Genomic DNA, 21,149 nt, shown 5'->3' on the forward strand with positions numbered 1-21,149 from the left:
GTCAGTGTTTCCTGACTGCCGGTGCACGCACCCACAACACACCCAAGCAAACAGGTCTTCCCAACCACTAGGTGGCATTTATTTTAATTAGATTTTTTTCATCTATGAGGCGAACACACTTCCATGATCTTTACTTAGAAAAATAATACTTCCGGGAAAAGGAAAGAAACACACGTGTGGGAACATTTTACAGTTTATAGCTAACTATTATTATTATTATACACTTAAGGCAACTTATTTGATATCGATTTAAACAAGCGCTCCGTCTTTAAAATAAGTATTTTACGATGGCTCCGGTAAGTACATCGTGTAATAGCTTAGATAGATAGTAACGCTGCTAGCTGAATTGTTTTAGCGGTATAGCTAGCTAGCTAATGTCTAGCTATGTACATACTCATTTTGTTAGCACTCAATGGCTGTAATTTACGCTGAACATTTTGTCAACTACTGTTAATCACCATTATTTTAGTGGACACTATGTTATCCACATATTTTCGAGAAATTGGGCTATTATAAACAGCCTGTCGTCATTGCTTCAACTAAATACAAATAGCGTTACACTAACTATTAGCTAACTAGTTATGTCTGCACTGCTTGCAGTTTTGACTGATTTTTACCAGAGAGGAACCCTGGCTATACCTACCTGCCATGTGTTGTTGGCTTATATAAGAATTCACATTGCTTGACATGCATTCATTTCATACCATAGTCTAGCTGTACTAGCTAGTAACTATTCAACCCCAAATCATGTCCTTATGAATACAAAGCACCGACGACCTTTTCTCACCAACAGCCAAGGAGTAAGAAGAGGAAGCCAAGCTTTCGCAGGCTACTGAAGACAAGCAATGTGAAGCTTGACAACAAGCTAAAGAATCGTCAGTTCAAGAAAGAGAGCAACGACAAGAAACACCGCAAGGAGCAGAAGAAGCTCCGGGCAGCTATCAAAGATGCTGTCTTGAAGACCCCCCTCCCTCTGGAGCGCTACAAGAAGAGGCCAGGTGTGTGCAGCATGATGACCCACCCATACAGTAGTATAGCTTAACATCTAGGCCCTGACATCTAGCACTCAAGCTGAATGATGTCTGTACTGTAATCAGTAACATATAGTTTGGTTTACAATTCATGCACTGTTCCACACTATGGCATCGAAATAATTATGTAACCTATGTAAAGTTATTATCATCGATTGTTTTTGTGAGTCCTGTTTGGTGCCGTTAATTACATGTCCCTGTCTGGTGTCTGTTACAGAGGATGAAGAGGAGGAGGAGTTTGTGGAGTCCCTGCCATTGGACATGATGGATGAAGATGACCTGGAGCAGATCAAGGCAATGGCTCAGAAAGCCTCCTTTCTCACCAGAGACCTGTCGTCAAGGTAATTACACAGTCCATACAGTATTTTTGTAGGGCTGGGCTGTACACACATGTAGGGCTGGGCGGTATACTGTATTTTAATATTTAGGTATTGATGGACGGACCGGTTTGGGGTTGTACTTGGCTTCTGTAACGGTATTTCAATGTTTGGTGTGTTAAATGTAAAACGCCAGTCCACCATGTGTAACATCCGTTTTTATAGTTTACTCTGTTACTTGAGTAGCTTTCTCCCACCAAGCTTTATACCGTGAAAAATATCCTGATATGATATTTTGGCCACGTCGCCCAGCCCAATCCACATGTTGCCATTCCGGATTTCTTTACAGTAATGTTCTATGGCTGGGAATTGCCAGGGACGATACGATATTATCACGATACTTAGATGCCGATACAATATGTATTGCGGTTCTCACGATTCTATATGTATTGCGATTCGAATATTGGGATTTTATTACGATAGGATGTTCCAAAGAGATTGCTCACCATATGTCTGCTGCAGAGGGACAAGAGAGATACACTCGTTTTCTCATGGATCAGTCATGGAAATAAAAGTGCCGAAAACAACTTGGCGCCCTACTTATTAAAAATAAGATGGAGAACAAGCTATGTAGGAAAACTACTGGCATTTTGGTGCAGGTACAGCCATCTAGCGCATAAATATTGCAATGTACATCCCATCACAAGTAGATCATAACACACATGTTGAAATGTATAGCTATGTCTAACTACTCTCCTCACTTAACCTTACTTGAATACCTGCAGTGGTCCAGTGCATGCCAAAAAGCGCAAGGGGGAGCAGCAGGGGCCAGAGACTTATGAGAAGATGCCCAGAAAGATGCAGCCAACAGAGGAAAAGGAGCTCATTCACCTCCTGCCAATCAAAGACAAGATTAGAGGCCTCATCCCTCAGAGCATGGAGAAACCTGGTAGGATGATTAATATGTGTTACCCCTGAACATCTTCCCCTGTAAGTTTACATTTCCACCTAAGTCATATTGTTAAAATGTTTTAGAATTTACAGCTCTATTGATACAATTGCTTTGTCTTGTTTTTAGTTGTAGCAAAAAAGGCTGAGGAGGAGGAAGGAGGTGCCCCGACTGGCTTGGAGCAATTTGAAAACGGTACCAGCATCATGAACCCCTTTTTGACTTGAGTCAGTCATCCTCTCTGTGTAGGATGTATTGGTAGACCAACTATTGGTAGCACAGTCCTGATCAGTAGATGAGGTGCTTCTCTCTGATGTTGCTGGTATGTTTCCACAGAGGATGAGGCTGTGCCCGGGCCGGCCCTGAACCCTCAGGAGCAGCTGAAGCTCCGCACACAGAAGCTGACCATCAGGAAACTACGCATCGCTAGTCTGGGATCAGACATCCTCTCAGACCCCACCACCAACGTAAGCCCTGGTTCGAACAACCCTGCATCTCCGCACCGAACCAATAAAATACATCACTTTCTCTTTGGAAGAGCGGGAATAGAGTGCCGTCTGAAACCACGCGGTGCGCCTTGTCAGACCTCTGACGACAGTTCAGCACAGTGCATGTGAAGCGCGCCTCTGTTTCATGCTGCGCACCAGAGTCGTTTTTCCACTGTCGGGAGAAATGGTGATACATATATTAATATGTTCATTGCATGCAAATAAAGGTTGCTTCGCTACCACACCCACAACGGAAGCACAATTATGGCCTCGGATTCGCAGGTGGAGACGTTAGAACAGACCCAGGGTATGTTTCTGTGGCGGCAGAAACACTAAAAGGCTCTTGGTTAGTGTCGTTTTTGGTGCTTTTTGAAACCAGCAACTGACAGTAAAAACACTACTTCAACACGTTCAAACCGATGGGCACTACATCAACATACAAATAGTTTTGCAATGGAGAAAATGGAACGTCTGCGTTGCACATAATATCGCTATGCTGCCATATCTATCGCTATGCTAACTTATCTATCGTGGTTTATTTTAGGGGTGAGGAGACTTCGGGCTTCCTTAGTAAAAGGGAGTTATGAAATCTGAAGACAGATTACGTTAACCGATACACATTAAACTGATCATATTCATGGTTGCAAACATTAACTTCCGCGCTGCACAGGTGTGCGAGTCGTTTCTCTTTGCCTTTTTAGTACAATAAACGTTGTGCTTTCTTTAACACGGAAGAGGTCGCTGTTATGCCTGAATTTGACCCGATACCAACAAGGAAGTCTGCGGTGTTGAGAGCAGTTGTATGAAACCAATTGGTACGTCAGGAAAAGCTCTCAACCGTGCCAGCCCGCTCTTTATTTCTATTCCGTTTGACTCGCCATAAGTTTGGCGTGTGAACTGTGCGTTAGACTCCTCGGGCTACTCTTGCTTCCTAGTCCCCATGGCAAAATAGTATTATTTTATGTCACATAGACCAATAATCACATAGCAGAGAGAAGCAGACTTAGGGAATGTTTTGTTTCACTGTTCTTGGTATTGGTGTTTTCTGTGTGAATCCAACATCTGAACTTCCTATCTTTGTTCAGATCAAGAAGCTGAAAGAGCTGCGAGCCATGCTGATGGAGACCGACCCCTATGTGGCCGTGACGGTCAGAAAGCTGGTCATGGTCTCTCTGATGGAGGTCTTCAAGGACATCGTCCCCTCCTACAGAATCAGACCCCTGACCGAGACCGAGAAAGCCTCAAAGGTGAAGAGAGAGACCCAGCAGCTGAGGGAGTTTGAGGAGGGCTTGGTGAGCCAGTACAAGTTCTACCTGGAGAACCTGGAGCAAACGGTCAAAGGTAGTCCACTTCTATCTTTATTTGTTGATATTGATGACTTGCTGGGACTGGCTGATGTTGATGCCTTGTGACTAGTTCATATAGACGGGTTGGTTGTTTAGCAACATGGGGCAAAACAGACAGGGTTGGCTTAGACCGTTGACATGTGAACTATGTGTACAGTTACACAATGAGCACTTGTCGCTCAAATACATTGTTACAGTTCTTGGTTAGCTAGTTAGCGAATTTGAGCCATATTAGCATAGACATGATGACAAGACAGGATATCAATAACAAGATGAAACGAGCCACCTACAATTCCCCACATGGCAGCTTCTTGTCATTGTTGCGAGCTATCTGACCGTTCAGAATCACAACGCACACCTTCCGGCCACATCAACGCACGCACATCATTTTCCCGGTGTCGGCCAATTTGTCTATTTGTTATGACTGGTTGACGTTGATGATTTGCTGTGACTAGTTGATATTAAGGAGTGGCTGCTGTTGGTTGCAACTATTTGCTGTGTGAAACCCCTGCCCCGTAGACTGGAAGCAGAAGAAGAGAAAGAGGAGCGAGGCGGTGTCACTGCAGTCCTATAAGGGCCTGGCTGAGGTGGCCATCCGCTGTATCTGTGAGCTGCTGGTGGCCCTGCCACACTTCAACTTCCACAACAACATCATCGTCACGGTGGTGCCCCTGATGAACGACCCTGTCAAGAGGGTGAGTCTGGGAGGCCCATATCAAGCCCGTAGTTCTACATCTTGTCACGTGGTGTTCACTACAATATTAGCTTTAGACTTTGTAGCTATAGACTTTTACAATGGGAATGGGCTCTGTAGAGGCGGGTTTCTCTTAATTAAGATTCGTTTGACTATCAATCAAAAGCCGCGGTTTTACCTTAGATATATGAAGGGTTGTGTTTGTCGCTCGTCTGACTGTTAACTGAGTTGCCATTATGTTGTTTGTCCAGGTGTCTGACATGTGCTGTGAAGCAGTCAAGAAGCTACTGAAGCAGGACAAACAGGGCCAGGCCTCACTAGGGACAGTCAAAGTTATCTCCGGACTGGTCAAAAGCAGAAACTATGACGTCAGACCAGAGGTACTATTCACCTACTCTTCAAGTCTTTAAAAAAATTGTTTATGCCATGGCTCTTAAAGAAATACATCTAAAATGTTCCCACTTCTTCACCCCCACAGCTACTCAAGGTTCTCATCTGCCTGAGGATAAAGGAGGTGGAGGTGAAGAAAGATACAGATGACACAGCTCCCAAAAAGAAGTTCATGAACTATAAAGACAAAAGGAAGAATCTGTCCAGGATGCAAAGGAAGGTCAGTAGCCCACGCACCTGTGTGTAGGGACGTCAAACGTTCAGCCTGCTGCACAGCCCTATGGACACGCTAGTCTACAGCACCTGGTTAAAGTGTGTTTCGCTCAGATTGGTCATCAATTGCACAAAATTGCTGACTTAACCGATCAATATCTTTGGTTTTGTACTGGGCTTGGGCGGTATCCTTGATACAGACCTTGTGCCATACTGGGATAGTTGGTAATACCGGCACTGAACACAAGGGGCACTGTTTTCAGACAGTTAATGTAATAGTTATAAGAGATCTCGCTGGCAAACCATTTAGTTGTGAAATCCATACAGTAATTAGATCACCTGGCGCATGCTGCACAATAGTGAGTGACTCAAGACTCCAGCCTCTCATTGTTGTGTGCTTGTAAAAAAAAAAAAACACTTGGCTGGCGACTACTGTAAGCGTCATAATATTGTGGCAGGTGAAATGAAGAACACAATGTTCTTTATTTCCTAACGTATTGCACAAGCTGACTGCAGTTTGCCTTGCTTATTGTGTGTCTGCCTGTGTACAATCTGTGAGTGTAATTTGTTTTTGACGTGTCTGTGAGAAGAGTGTAATGGATGTACCCTGTCATCCTTACAGTGGAAGAAGGCTGAAGAGAAACTGGAGAAAGAGCTGCTAGAGGCTGAGGCATCAGAGAGCAAAGACAAGAAGCTCAAACTGGTGAGTGTTTATTCCCCAAAGTCACAACAGACCTGAAACGGCTCAATTTGTTTTTGTGAAAACACTTTCGCGCTTCTCACGACAAAAGGTCTAACCGTCATTCCAACTGTTCCCCCTCTCCTAGCACACAGAGACCTTGAACATAGTGTTCTTGATATACTTCAGAATACTGAAGAAAGCTCAAAAGTCGATCCTGCTTCCCGCTGTTTTAGAAGGTCTGGCAAAGTAAGAGAGACTACCTGTTCCCAGAGACATGACTCACTTCCTGACAAATGGAAATGTTTGTTTATGAAATATGGAGGCTTTCTTCTAAGACAAAGTCTTTTTCTCCTAAGGTTTGCCCATCTGATCAACCTGGAGTTCTTTGATGACTTGTTGAACGTTCTTCAACATCTTATCCAGTCAGGAGTGAGTATACATATTCTGCCAATCCTGTCAAAATACTACTCACATCATCGTGTATGATTGGCTAATGACTTTTTCCCCCTCCACTGTAGGATCTGACCTATCGGGAAAGCCTTCACTGCATTCAGACAGCTTTCAACATTCTCTCTGGTCAAGGTCGGTGATGGTCTACGATGACTGATTAAAAACCTCACTGATTACTGTGTATATTACATACTGTATGTGCTTAAAGGATAGATTCACTTTTTTGTAACCAAATCCATATTTTGGATATATATGTGCAGACACTATTTTTGAGATTTCAATCTTTTTTTAATTTAACCCATCAGCGATATGTATATACAGCGAATGTATGTACTTCATCATGGCGACGTAAATGGCTGATATGTGTTCTAGACACAGTATGCTTACATCGTATCAGGGTCACGTGGCCATCGGGTGTCACAGTTTTTTTTTTGAATTGTTAACATTTGTATCCATGTTAGCGCCAATCTCTGGGAGGGTCAATAGGAGAATTAACGTGGTAGGTTTGGATAATTGCCTTACGGTTAGGAAAAGATTTAGGGTTAGCTAAAATGATGTCAGACTTGACTCAAACATATCTAGCTACAACCACGCCTGCCCTGAGAACAGTCTTGGTTTCCACTAACGCAATGCTGCGGCAATATGGTACGTGATGTCAGACACAAAAAACGCTGATTTAGTAGACGGACCACGTAGAACTTAAATTACTGCGAAACAACACATTTATCTCAGTCCCGGATCACGAACGTTGACGTAGTATACTGTTCCTTTAATTAATTTCCCTCTTTTGCGGATAGGTGATGTCCTCAATATTGACCCACTGAAGTTCTACAGCCACCTATACAAGACACTGCTCAAACTCAATGCTGGTAAGTCCAACTACCCTGGAGCTTATTCAAATCCATGTCTGGCTCTTTGACACTACATCCGTTGTGCTCTGAAGGTCCTCCTGTACCTGGAGTGGCTGTTCATAAGTGTTAAAAGGTCCAATGCAGCTGTTTTGTATCTCAATATCAAATCATTTCTGGGTACTATTAAATACCTTACTGTGAATTAAAATGGTCAAAAAGAAACAGAAATAACTTCTTAGCAAAGAGCGATTTCTCAAGCAAGAATTTTGCTCGGACTGTCTGGGAGTGGGGAAAATGTGCAGTTATTGGCAGAGAGCTTTGGAACTCTTTCTTATTGGTCTGTTAATTAATTTACCGCACGGTGATGTCACCGTGGAAGGCCAAAACTCCACCCTCCAGGGGGTATTCAAAAAAAAAAAAAAAAAAAAAAACCTCTTCCACTAAAAGGGCAGCATCATTTTCACAGTATTATCCCAACCTCGGTGTGGAAATGTATATAAAACACCAGAAAACATAGTTTGTGACTGCACTGGGCCTTTAAATAATGTGGATGCTCTTCCCAGGTGCATCTAATGATGACATCAGCATCGTGCTGCGTTGTCTCGACGTGATGCTGACCAAGCGCAGGAAACAGGTGACCCTGCAGCGCGCCCTGGCCTTCGTCAAGAGACTGAGCACGCTCAGTCTGCACACACTGCCCAACGCTACCGTGGGAATCCTGGCATCCAACAGGACGTTGATGCATGTAAGTGTTTATCGTGTGTGTGCATCTGTGTGTATTATGGAGAGAGATTTTGTGTGTGTGAGAGTGCATGAAGAGTGAGAGCATGTGTGTGTGTGTGACAAATAAAACTGTGCTCCCCCTCTCTGCAGACCTTCCCCAAGTGTGACATCCTCCTGGACAATGAGGCTCAGGGTAGTGGGGTGTTCCTTCCTGAGCTGGATGAGCCAGAGTACTGCAACCCTCAGAATACTGCCCTGTGGGAGCTACACACACTCAAGGTAAACACGCAAAAAGCACACACACACACAAAATAAATACACACACACACAGGTATAGCTGATGGCGTTGCTGTTGTTGTGTTGCAGAGACATTACCACCCAGTGGTCAGGAGGTTTGCCACTCACCTCTGTGCAGGGGCTCCTAGTGAAGGATCTGGAGCGCTAATCGTTCAACTCGCTAGAAGGTAAGAACAAGAGGATCCCCAAACTTCAAATCTCATTTATCCTCTATGAAAAGCCATTTGCTGCTCCTCCAGTTCTCTTACAGATACTCATACAATCCCAGGGTTTGTATGGTCATGAAAATCCTGGAAAAATGCATTTAAAAAATCCAGACCAGAAAAAGTTAAGAATTTGAATTATAATTTCTATTCATGTCATTTATTTAGGCACAGTTTTTATCAATCAAATACAAAAATCTACATATCAGCCAGGATGGGAAGGACACTTTAGCGCGTCTGTGTTCGTGCGCATCAGTTGCATGTGTGCGAGACTAGTTGGCCATTGCTCAAAGGAAGAGTGACAGTCGGACATTACAGCAGAAGGCCTATGGTGACATGTCCCAAATTGTGCGAGAGAGTCCCGCATTTTGGCCCTTTGTCCTGCAACCAATGTCCCACGTTTGTTGCCTCTATACACTGACGTGATAATGTAGATTTGTTTTGTATACTGAACCAAAAAATAAACGCAAGAAGTTAGTTCATATAAGGAAATCAGTCAATTTAAATAAATTAGACCCACTTGGGAGCTTAATTACAGATATAAATACTCCCCACGTTAACATTTCCCTTCACTGGAACTAAAGGGCCCGAACCATGAAAACCAGCCCCAGGACCATTATTCCTCCTCCACCAAACTTTACAATTGGCACTATGCATTTGGGCAGGTAGCGTTCTCCTGGCATCTGCCAAACCCAGATTTGAACGTTTGACTGACAGATGGTAACACGTAATTCATCAATCCAGAGAATGTGTTTCCACTGCTCAGGAGTCCAACGGTGGAGAGCTTTACATCACTCCAGCCAGCGCTTGGCATTGCGCATGGTGTTCTTAGACTTGTGCGCGGCTTCTCGGCCATGGAAACCCATTTCCTGAAGCTCTCGACGAACGGTTATTGTGCTGACGTTGCTTCCAGAGGCAGTTTGGAACTCTACTGAGTGTTGCAACCGAGGCCAGACGATTTTTTACACGCTTCAGCACTTGGCGGTCCCGTTCTGTGAGCTTGTGTGGCCTACCACTTCGCAGCTGAGACGTTGTTGCTCCTAGACGTTTCCACTTCACAATAACAGCACTTAGTTGACCAGGGAAGCTCTAGCAAGGCAGAAATTTGACAAACAGACTTGTTGGAAAGGTGGCATCCTATGACGGTGCCACGTTGAAAGTCACTGAGCTCTTAAGGCCATTCTACTGCCAATGTTTGTCTATGGAGATTGCATGGTTGTGTGCTCAATTTTATACACGTCAGCAACGGTGTGGCTGAAATAGCCAATCCACATACCTTTGTGTAGTTATTTACTTGTCCCCACCTCTATTTCTAGAGACACGTCCTCTTCCGTCCACAACGCTGCCTGAGGAAGACTTGAGTAGTCGAACCGCGTTGCAGTTTAGCGTCTTGATGTACAATGCTTACTGCTCCAATATGTATTCTTTTGTAAATGTGTTCTGTTAATAGTTCACTAAAATGTATTGCAATGTACTGACCTTCTTTCTTGGATTACCTGCTATTTTAGGGGTCTACCTTACCACTGCCCTCATCTCACTCGCATTTGATCAACAAATTCAAGCACCACTAATTTAGAAAAAGGTTGATTTGTCCCTTTTGCAGGTAGACATTCCAACCTGTCTCTTGCAGTCATGTTGCGCTAATGAAAAGCAATGTATCGTAAAGGGTGTGGTACTGGTGGTGAAACACTTCTCCAATCGCTGATGAGATCTGATATTCTGTGCCGCGCGAGACAGGCCAATGTCATGTCAACCAATAACATTTATCAAATCCTTTCGGGCTAAATTCCAGCTCAACTTTGAGAGGAGTTAGGCCTAGCTGAAACTTACAAAAAGCATGCTTCTGACGAAGAGCGTGGCTCTGCCACTTCACACAATGGTGCTGATCTCGTCAAGTTAAAAGTTGAATTGATGTCTTGGAATATCACAATCATTTAGTATTCTACACAACAGAACCAAATATAGTGTAACGTTAGTTACTTGTAACGTTAGTTACACTCCCAAAAATGCCTAATTTAATGAGATTTTAGGACGGTTCGCTGAAAAGTAACAAAATAAATTTAATGCGGCCAAAACTCAACATCGAGTGCCGCCAGGCAGAAAGTGTTTTGATTTAAACAAAATCCAGGAAGGCTATATAGTTTAACACCATCCGCTCTAATTTGCTCACAAAACAGTAATTCAAGAAGATCTAAATGTATATTCCCATGAAACTGATTGAGAAGTGTGTAAGTGCCTTGCACAACGACAGGAGATGGTACATGGGATCAGAGCGCAGCCTCCCAGTGTCACGCGTACTTTTTTTTTTGTATAGAGACGCCGCCAATTGTTGTCATGGAAATTTGGTTAAAAGTAATGAAATTCCATCTGTCAAAATGTGTATGAACCCTGAAGACTAAAGTAATTCTCTACGGTGCGTGAGATATTAACCAAAGATGTGTGCAGTATGTAAAAAGCGCTAGCCTCTGTTGGGTGTAAATGACCTTTAACCCCTCTCAGGCACCCAGTGGAGCTGTTTGAGGACTACAGAGCTAAAGACATGACCTTCAATCCTCCAGTGGCAGCGCCTACCACAAAGAAGAAGGTACACTTCCCTCTGTCCATATATATATTCCAGAATGTTATTAGGCCCACTTGACTGAATTGTCTTTGTGCTAATCTGGTCTCCGAACACTTTGCATTTTGTTGCAGGATTATTTCACGATAGGCCCTACCCTGCTGGATGATACATTAAAGCAGCAGATTGATCGTGTTCTCTCAGTGGAGGAAGAGGATCCTATATCGCTGGATTTCTCTGCAGTTCTACCGCAGACCAACAGCACATAATACTTCAGACCCCACCGGAAAACACCCCCTTTCCTTTGTGCCCTGTATTTTAGTTCTAAATGGACTGTAAAATAACCGTATGCTGGTGACATTGCTTTTTGATCGTTCTCTTTGCTGTTGTTCAGACATTTTTGACAAGAATGGATACAGTTAAGTGTTGAGTTAAACCACCTGCCTCATTGATTACTCATATCCCTGACCTACAGTGCCTTCAAAAAGTAGTCACACCCCTTGACTTTTTCCACATTGTTACAACCTGAATTTAAAATGGATTACATTGAGATTGTCACTGGCCTACACACAATACCCCATAATGTCAAAGCGGAATTATGTTTTTAGAAGTGTATAGAAGCTGAAATCAAGTATTCAACCCCTTTTATGGAAAGCCTAATTAAGTTCAGAAATAAAAATGTGCTTAAGTTGCATGGACTCGCTATATCGTGATTTTTTTGTGTGACAACCTCTCACAATTATCTCTAAGGTCCCTCAGTTGAGCGGTGAATTTCAGACCAAGGAGGGTCCAATGCCTTGCAAAGAAGGGTACGTATTGGTAGATGGGTAAGAATACATTTTTAAAAAGCTGACATTGAGTATCCCTTTGAGCATGAAGTTATTTACTCTTTGGATGGTGTATCAATAGACCAAGTCACTACAAAGATATAGGTGTCATTCCTAACTCAGTTGCCGGAGAGGAAGGAAACCGCTCAGGGATTTCACCATGAGGCCAATGGTAACTTAAACAGTTTAATGGCTGTGAAAGGAGAAAACTGGATGTATCGACATCGTAGTTATTCAAACCCAAACGAGTGAAAAGGAAGTCTATACAGAATAAAACATGCATCCTGTTTGCAATAAGAAACTAAAGTACAACTGCAAAGAATTACACTTTTTGTACTGAATACAAAGCGTTATGTTAGGGGCAGTTTTTTTCAGGATAAAAATAAAATCTTAACTGGTCTGCTTTCCAACCGACACTTTTCAGCAGGACAATAAAACAAGGTCAAATATACACGAGTTGCTTACCAAGACGACTTAATATTCCCGAGTGGCCTAGTTACAGTTTTGACTTAAATTGTCTTGAAAATCTATGGCAAGAATTGAAAATGGCTGTCTAGCAATGATCAACTTGACAGACCTCAAATAATATCAATATCAAATAATTGCCAGGTGTGGAAAGCTGCCAAAGATAATTCTATCATGTGTTGAATCAGCGGTGTGAATACATAAGTTAGATATGTATTTCATTTAAAATAAAACAAATGTTTACACTTGTCATTGAGGTATTAAATCCATTTTGAATTCAGGCTGTAACATTTGGAATAAGTCCAGGGGTATGAATACTTTCTGAAGGGTGTGTGACGACAATATAAAACGCAACATGTAAAGTTGGTCCCATGTTTCATGAGTTGAAATAAAAGATCCCAGAAATGTTCCATACGCACAAAAAGCTATTTTCTCTGAAATGCACAAATTTGTTTACATCCTTGTTTGTGAGCAATTTCTCTTTTGTCAAGATAATCCATCCACCTGACAGGTGTGGCATATCAAGAAGCTGATTGTACAGCATGATCATTACGCAGGTGCACCTTGTACTGGGGACAATAAAAGGCTACTAAAATGTGCAGTTTTGTCACAACACAATGCCACAGATGTCTCAAGTTGAGGGAGCGTGCAATTGGCATGCTGACTGCAGGAATGTCTACCAGTGAATTGAATGTTAATTTCTCTACCATAAGCCGCTTCCAAGGTCATTTTAGAGAAATTGGCAGTATGTCTCACAACAGCAGACCATGTGTAACCACGCCAGCCCAGGACCTACACATCCAGCTTCTTCACCTGCGGGATCAACTGAGACCAGCCACCTGAACAGCTGATGAAACTGTGGGTCTGCACAAGTGAAGAATTTCTAAACAAACTGTCAGAAACCGTCTCAGGAAGCTCAACTGCGTGCTCGTCGTCCTCACCAGGGTCTTGACCTGACTGCGGTTATGTGTTGTAACCGATTTCAGTGGAAAAATGCTCATCTTCAATGGCCACTGGCACGCTGGAGAAGTGTGCTCGTCAATGATTAATCCCGGTTTTAACTACCGGGCAGATAGCGTGTATGGTGTCGTGTGGGTGAGCGGTTTGAATATGTCAACATTGTGAACAGAGTGCCCCATGGTGGCGGTAGGCTTATGGTATGGGCAGGCATAAGCTTTGGCCAACAAACACAATTGCATTTTATTGATGGCAATTTGAATGCACAGAGATACTGTGACGAGATCCTGAGGCCCATGGTTGTGCCATTCATTCGCCGCCATCACCTCATATTTCAGCATGATAATGCACGTCGCAAGGATCTGTACACAATTCCTGGAAGCTGAAAATGTCCCAGTTCTTCCATGACCTGGATACTCACCAGACATGTCACCCATTGATCATGTTTGGGATGCTCTGGATCGACAGCGTGTTCCAGTTCCCGCCAATATCCAGCAACTTCGCACAGCCATTGAAGAGTGTGACAACATTCCACAGCCTGGTAAACTCTGAAGATGTGTAAGTGAGTGAGACACCTGCCAAAATAAAGGAAACACAAATAAAGTGTCTTAATAGGGTGTTGGGCCACCACCAGAACAGCTTCAATATGCCTTGGCATAGATTTTACAAGTGTCTGGAACTCTATCGGAGGGATGTGACACCATTCTTCCATGAGACAATCATTTGGTGTTTTGTTGATGGTGGTGGAAATCGCTGTCTCAGGCGCCACTTCAGAATCTCCCATAAGTGTTCAATTAGGCTAAGATCTTGTGAAACGCACACAGAAATCCCTTTTAGCCATGGTAGCCAAAAGAATGGGCAACTGGGCATTTATATACATGACAAGCATGATGGGATGTTAATTGCTGCATGTATTTTTAGATAGGCAGGCAAAAAAATATATACACTGCTCAAAAAAATAAAGGGAACACTTAAACAACACAATGTAACTCCAAGTCAATCACACTTCTATGAAATCAAACTGTCCACTTAGGAAGCAACACTGATTGACAATAAATTTCACATGCTGTTGTGCAAATGGAATAGACAAAAGGTGGAAATTATAGGCAATTAGCAAGACACCCCCAAAAAAGGAGTGATTCTGCAGGTGGTGACCACAGACCACTTCTCAGTTCCTATGCTTCCTGGCTGATGTTTTGGTCACTTTTGAATGCTGGCGGTGCTCTCACTCTAGTGGTAGCATGAAACGGAGTCTACAACCGACACAAGTGGCTCAGGTAGTGCAGTTCATCCAGGATGGCTCATCAATGCAAGCTATGGCAAAAAGGTTTGCTGTGTCTGTCAGCGTAGTGTCCAGAGCATGGAGGCGCTACCAGGAGACAGGCCAGTACATCAGGAGACGTGGAGGAGGCCGTAGGAGGGCAACAACCCAGCAGCAGGACCTCTACCTCCGCCTTTGTGCAAGGAGGTGCACTGCCAGAGCCCTGCAAAATGACCTCCAGCAGGCCACAAATGTGCATGTGTCAGCATATGGTCTCACAAGGGGTCTGAGGATCTCATCTCGGTACATAATGGCAGTCAGGCTACCTCTGGCGAGCACATGGAGGGCTGTGCGGCCCCACAAAGAAATGCCACCCCACACCATGACTGACCCACCGCAAAACCGATCATGCTGAAGGATGTTGCAGGCAGCAGAACGTTCTCCACGGCTTCTCCAGACTGTCACGTCTGTCACATGTGCTCATGTGCTCAGTGTGAACCTGCTTTCATCTGTGAAGAGCACAGGGCGACAGTGGCGAATTTGCCAATCTTGGTGTTCTCTGGCAAATGCCAAACGTCCTGCACGGTGCTGGGCTGTAAGCACAACCCCCACCTGTGGACGTCACACCCTCATGGAGTCTGTTTCTGACCGTTTGAGCAGACACATGCACATTTGTGGCCTGCTGGAGGTCATTTTGCAGGGCTCTGGCAATGCACCTCCTTGCACAAAGGCGGAGGTAGCTGTCCTGCTGCTGGGTTGTTGCCCTCCTACGGCCTCCTTCACGTCTCCTGGTGTACTGGCCTGTCTCCTGGTAGCGCCTCCATGCTCTGGACACTAAGCTGACAGACACAGCAAACCTTTTTGCCACAGCTCGCATTGATGTGCCATCCTGGATGAACTGCACTACCTGAGCCACTTGTGTGGGTTGTAGACTCCGTCTCATGCTACCACTAGAGTGAGAGCACCGCCAGCATTCAAAAGTGACCAAAACATCAGCCATGAAGCATAGGAACTGAGAAGTCGTCTGTGGTCACCACCTGCAGAATCACTCCTTTTTTTGGGGGTGTCTTGCTAATTGCCTATAATTTCCACCTTTTGTCTATTCCATTTGCACAACAGCATGTGAAATTTATTGTCAATCAGTGTTGCTTCCTAAGTGGACAGTTTGATTTCACAGAAGTGTGATTGACTTGGAGTTACATTGTGTTGTTTAAGTGTTCCCTTTATTTTTTTGAGCAGTGTATGTACTTGACACACAGCGTCATAACATATAAGCTGACATAACACCTGTTGTGATATATATTCCATTATTTTATGGCTGGTTATGACACCTACACAAGTGTCCAAACTCACAAAACCTACCACACAAGGCAAAACATTCCATTACACCATAAACATACTTTTGACACATAGGCTGTTAAATATATTTATTTTTTATTCACCATATGACATTTTCATTGTAATAGTGCACACATTAATGTCAGACATGCACCTAAAACAAAGCAGATTTCAGGAGCAGGACTAGACACTTTCTTTTTACTGATATAAGGGCATGTATGTGATAGGCCTATCTGGCTTATATGATTATGATGGTCATAATGCATGAAAGTGTCAAAGTGTAATTTCCTAAGTTACTTCAAATAAAAAGTAAAAACATTGTAGAGAATTCATTCCAACAAAGGATTTCAGAAACAAACTTGCAAATGAAAAATTGACAGGGGGAAAAAATATTTTAATAACTGGGTTTTGACAGTTAAATAGGTGTCATGACCAGTCATACAATAACGCAATATATGTCACAACAGGTGCAAATATGTGGCTCATGACAGTGTTATGGCAAGTTATGTCAGCCGTTATGATGTGAATGAGTGATTATGACTGTCATAACGTCACCCAAAAAGGAATAAACATAACTAAATTACATTTGACAGAGGTAATGAACTGTCCATTGATAGGTACAGGACCATGTTTGCAAAACAAGTGGTTCTGCACTTAAGTCACTATTACACAGGTAAGCTAATGGTTACATAATATCAGGAATGCATACAGACATCTAGTGAATGTGTCCAACACACCACAGCCTGTAGTTGTTTGGCACTTACTGACCCCAAAAAATGTATTTACATTTTTTTCTCAATTACATGTATTGCTAAAATAAGAGATTAAGGAAATATAGGCAGGCACCACATTACTACAATGCAGAGCAACTCACTCAAATCAAGCCTGATGGTCTTGTACAGTTGAAGTCGGAAGTTTACATACACTTAGGTTGGACTCATTAAAACTTGTTTTTCACCCACTCCACACATTTCTTGTTAACAAACTATAGTCAGAAGTTCACATACACTAAGTTGACTGTGCCTTTAAACAGCTTGGGAAATTCCAGGAAATTATGTCATGGCTTTAGAAGCTTCTGATTAATGATGTCAATTAGCCTGAGTCAATTGGAGGTGTACCTGTGGATTTATTTCAAAGCCTACCTTCAAACTCAGTGCCTCTTTGCTTGACATCATGGGACAATCAAATGAAATCAGCCAAGAACTCAGAAGTCTGGTTCATCCTTGGGAGCAATTACCAAACGCCTGAAGGTACCACGTTCATCTGCACAAACAATAGTACGCAAGTATAAACACTATGGGACCACGCAGCCGTCATACCGCTCAGGAAGGAGACGCGTTCTGTCTCCTAGAGATGAACGTACTTTGGTGTGAAAAGTGCAAATCAATCCCAGAACAACAGCAAAGGACCTTGTGAAGATGCTGGAGAAAACAGGTACAAAAGTATCTACATCCACAGTAAAACGAGTCCTATATTGACGTATCCTGAAAGGCTGCTCAGCAAGGAAGAAGCCACTGCTCCAAAACCGCCATAAAAAAGCCAGACTATGGTTTGCAACTGCACATGGGGACAAAGATCGTACTTTTTGGAGAACGGTCCTCTAGTCTGATGAAATAAAAATACAAAAAATAGAACTGTTTGGACATAATGATCATCGTTATGTTTGGAGGAAAAAGGGGGAGGCTTGCAAGCCGAAGAACACCATCCCAACCGTGAAGTGAAGCACGGGGGTGGCAGCATCATGTTGTGGGGGTGCTTTGCTGCAGGAGGGACTGGTGCACTTCACAAAATAGATGGCATCATGAGGAAGCAAACATCTCATATTGAAGCAACATCTCTAGACATCAGTTAGGAAGTTAAAGTTTGGTCACAAATGGGTCTTCCAAATGACCCCAAGCATACTTCCAAAGTTGTGGCAAAATGGCTTAAGGACAACAAAGTCAAGGTATTGGAGTGGCCATCACATAGCACTGACATCAATCCCATAGAAAATTTGTGGGCAGAACTGAAGTGTGTGTGCGAGCAAGGATGCCTACAAACCTGACTCAGTTACACCAGCTCTGTCAGGAGGAATGGGCCAAAATCCACCCAACTTATTGTGGGAAGCTTGTAGAAGGCTACCTGAAACGTTTGACCCAAGTTAAACAATTTAAAGGCAATGCTACTGTAGGAATCGAAATTTTGAACATTGAGATAAAGACATAGATCAGACTCCTAGTATATAAAGGAGTGAGATCTGTAGAAAGGCTGTGGAATTTGCTGGGTGGACGGGAGGAGATCAAAGGATTGCTATAGGGGAAGCAGATGGACATCTGTGGACCCAGCGAAGGAGGGGTTGAGGTCAGGAGGTGAGGTCAGATCCCCTGAAGGGAGTAATAAGGGTTTACTACCCTTTTCCTGTGGAACCATAAGATGTAAGGATTGGAGAGGAGTGTCTTAAGTGGAATATATATTCCTGTGATAGTGAGAAATGTTTGGCTGTCTGAATACAGCTGTGTCGACCCTTTGGGAAGAATTAAACTTGGTTAAGTTTCTCTAGTGTCCGTGAGTTATTTACTCTGAAAGATAAGAGCCTAACACTACCAAATACTAATTGAGTGTATGTCAACTTCTGACCCACTGGGAATGTGATGAAAGAAATAAAATATGAAATCATTCTCTATACTATTATTCTGACATTTCACATTCTTAAAATTAAGTGGTGATCCTAACTGACCTAAGACAGGGAATTTTTACTAGGATTAAATGTCAGATATTGTGAAAAACTGAGTTTAAATGTATTTGGCTATGGTGTATGTAAACTTCCGACTTCAACCGTAAGTATAAAAGCTTGCTTTCATATAATAAATAAAAGCTTGAAATGTTAGTGGAATAGGATAATGTCTTAGTGTGGTGTGTGAATAATCCAATACTGTAGTAGGTCAAAGCTGTGTGCTGGAAAACCTTGGTAGAGCATGGGTCAAAACAATATAAAGTTGTATTTGTCACATGCTTCGTTAACAGCTGACAGTGAAAACACTTACTTATGGGTACTTTTCCAACAATGCAGAGTTAAAGATAAACATATATCCATATAGTGACACAAGGAATAAATACTGCTTGGTCTGGTAATGTGGTCCAGAGGCTCCATACGGAGGGTGTGACAATTGCGCAGCATCTGGAGGCTGTGCAATTGAAGCATCGGGAAACAGGATAGGTAAGACAGAAGCAGCAGCGTATGCGATATGTGAAAGTGCATGTCTGTGTGTGTGAGAGGCGAGTATGTTGTATGTGTTGGGATGTCAGTGGGTAACACTTCACTTGACACCCAGTATCATAACATGTTATGACATGGTCATAACCACGTCATAATGTGTGACAACCGGTCATCACCCCATTCGGAACATATTCAGACCCCTTGACTTTTAATTTTTTTCTATGTTACACCCTTACAGGATTTAAAAACAAATCCCTCAAATCTACACACAATAACCCATAATGACAAAGCAAAAACAGGTTTAGAAATGTTGACGATTTTATTAAAATAAAAAACTGAAATATCAGTATTTTGTTGAAGCACCTTTAGCAGTCTCAAGTCTTCTTGGGTATGACGCTACAAGCTTGGCACACCTGTATTTGGGGAGTTTCTCCCGTTCTTCTCTGCAGATCATCTCAAGCTCTGTCAGGTTGGATGGGGAGCTTCGCTGCACAGCTATTTTCAGGTCTCTCCAGAGATGTTCGATTGGGTTCAAGTCCGGGCTCTGGCTGGGCCACTCAAGGACATTCAGAGACTTATCCCGAAGCCACTCCTGCGTTGTCTTGGCTGTGTGCTTAGGGTCGTTGTCTTGTTGGAAGGTGAACCTTCGCCCCAGTCTGAGGTCCTGAGCAGGTTTACATCAAGGATCTTGCTGTACTTTGCTTCGTTCAGCTATCCCTCGATCCTGACGAGTCTCCCAGTCCTTGCTGCTGAAAAACACCTCCCCAGCATGATGCTGTCACCACCATGCTTCACCGTAGGGATGGTGCCTGGTTTCCTCCAGACGTGACGCTTGGCATGCAGGCCAAAGAGTTCAATCTTGGTTTCATCAGACCTGAGAATCTTGTTTCAGAGTACTTTATGTGCCCTTTGGCAAACTCCAAGCGTGCTGTCATGTGCTTTTTACTGATGTGTGGCTTCCATCTGGCCAGTCTACCATAAAGGTCTGATTGGTGGAGTCCTGCAGAGACGGTTGTAATTCTGGAATGATCTCACATCTCCACCGAGGAACTCTGGAGCTCTATCAGAATGACCATCGGATTCTTGGTCAACTCCCTGACCAAGGCCCTTCTCCCCTGATTGCTCAGTTTGGCCGGGCAGCCAGCTCTAGAAAGAGTCTTGGTGGTTCCAAACTTCTTCCATTTAAGAATGATGGAGGCCACTGTCTTCTTGGGAACCTTCAATGCTGCAGTCATTTTTTTGTACCCTTCCCCAGATCTGTGCCTCGACACAATCTGGTCTCGGAGCTTTACGAACAATTCCTTCGATTTCATAGCTTGTTTTTTTCTCTGACATGCACTGTCAACTGTGGGACCTTATATAGACAGGTGTGCCTTTCAAATCATGTCCAATCAATTTTATTTACCACAGGTGGTAAATAACACAGCCATAAAATAACCCAATATGTCACAAAAGTGTAAATATATGGGTCATGGCAGGGTTAAGACCATATTATGACAAGTTACGTCAGCAGTTATGGCATGGTTATGACTGTGTCATAATGTTATGATGCTGAGTGTCAAGTAAAGTGTTACCGAAATAACAGTCTATGACTTGGGTGGCTGGAGTTTGACAATTATTTGGATCTTCCTCTGACACCGCCTGGGTATAGAGGTCCTGGATGGCAGGGAGCTCGGACCCAGTGATGTACTGGGCCGTACTCATCACTCTCTGTAGTGCCTGGCAGTCAGGTGCCTTGCAGTTGCCGTACCAACAGGTGATGCAGCTAGCCAAGATGCTCTCAATGGTGCAGCATTATAACTTTTTGTGCATCATACCAAATATTTTCAGCCTCCTGAGGGGGAAGAGGCACTGTCTGCCCTCTTCACAGCTGTGTGGACCATGTTAATTTCTTAGTGATATGAACACTGAGGA

General features: G+C 43.3%; 1 protein-coding gene across 1 annotated transcript; it reads left to right on the plus strand.

Moving 5' to 3' along the window:
- Positions 1-125: 125 nt before the first annotated feature.
- noc3l (NOC3-like DNA replication regulator) lies at positions 126-11,883 on the plus strand. The gene is made up of 20 exons (XM_071410077.1): positions 126-296; positions 794-998; positions 1,249-1,372; positions 2,134-2,297; positions 2,427-2,492; positions 2,634-2,764; positions 3,871-4,126; positions 4,651-4,826; positions 5,077-5,205; positions 5,304-5,435; positions 6,051-6,131; positions 6,256-6,356; positions 6,467-6,539; positions 6,629-6,692; positions 7,358-7,429; positions 7,975-8,156; positions 8,285-8,413; positions 8,501-8,598; positions 11,134-11,218; positions 11,326-11,883. The coding sequence occupies exons 1-20, from the start codon at positions 288-290 to the stop codon at positions 11,458-11,460; spliced, it is 2,412 nt and encodes an 803-aa protein (XP_071266178.1). The 5' UTR covers positions 126-287; the 3' UTR covers positions 11,461-11,883.
- Positions 11,884-21,149: the final 9,266 nt, after the last annotated feature.

Source organism: Salvelinus alpinus, chromosome 7 (assembly GCF_045679555.1).
Source record: "Salvelinus alpinus chromosome 7, SLU_Salpinus.1, whole genome shotgun sequence".
NCBI classification, from domain to species: Eukaryota; Metazoa; Chordata; class Actinopteri; order Salmoniformes; family Salmonidae; genus Salvelinus; species Salvelinus alpinus.

Excerpts from the sequence above, each read along its gene's own strand:
- noc3l (XM_071410077.1), top strand. Across the intron at positions 999-1,248 it reads GCGCTACAAGAAGAGGCCAG|AGGATGAAGAGGAGGAGGAG; the intron begins GTGTGTGCAGCA and ends TGTCTGTTACAG. Across the intron at positions 2,298-2,426 it reads TCAGAGCATGGAGAAACCTG|TTGTAGCAAAAAAGGCTGAG; the intron begins GTAGGATGATTA and ends TCTTGTTTTTAG.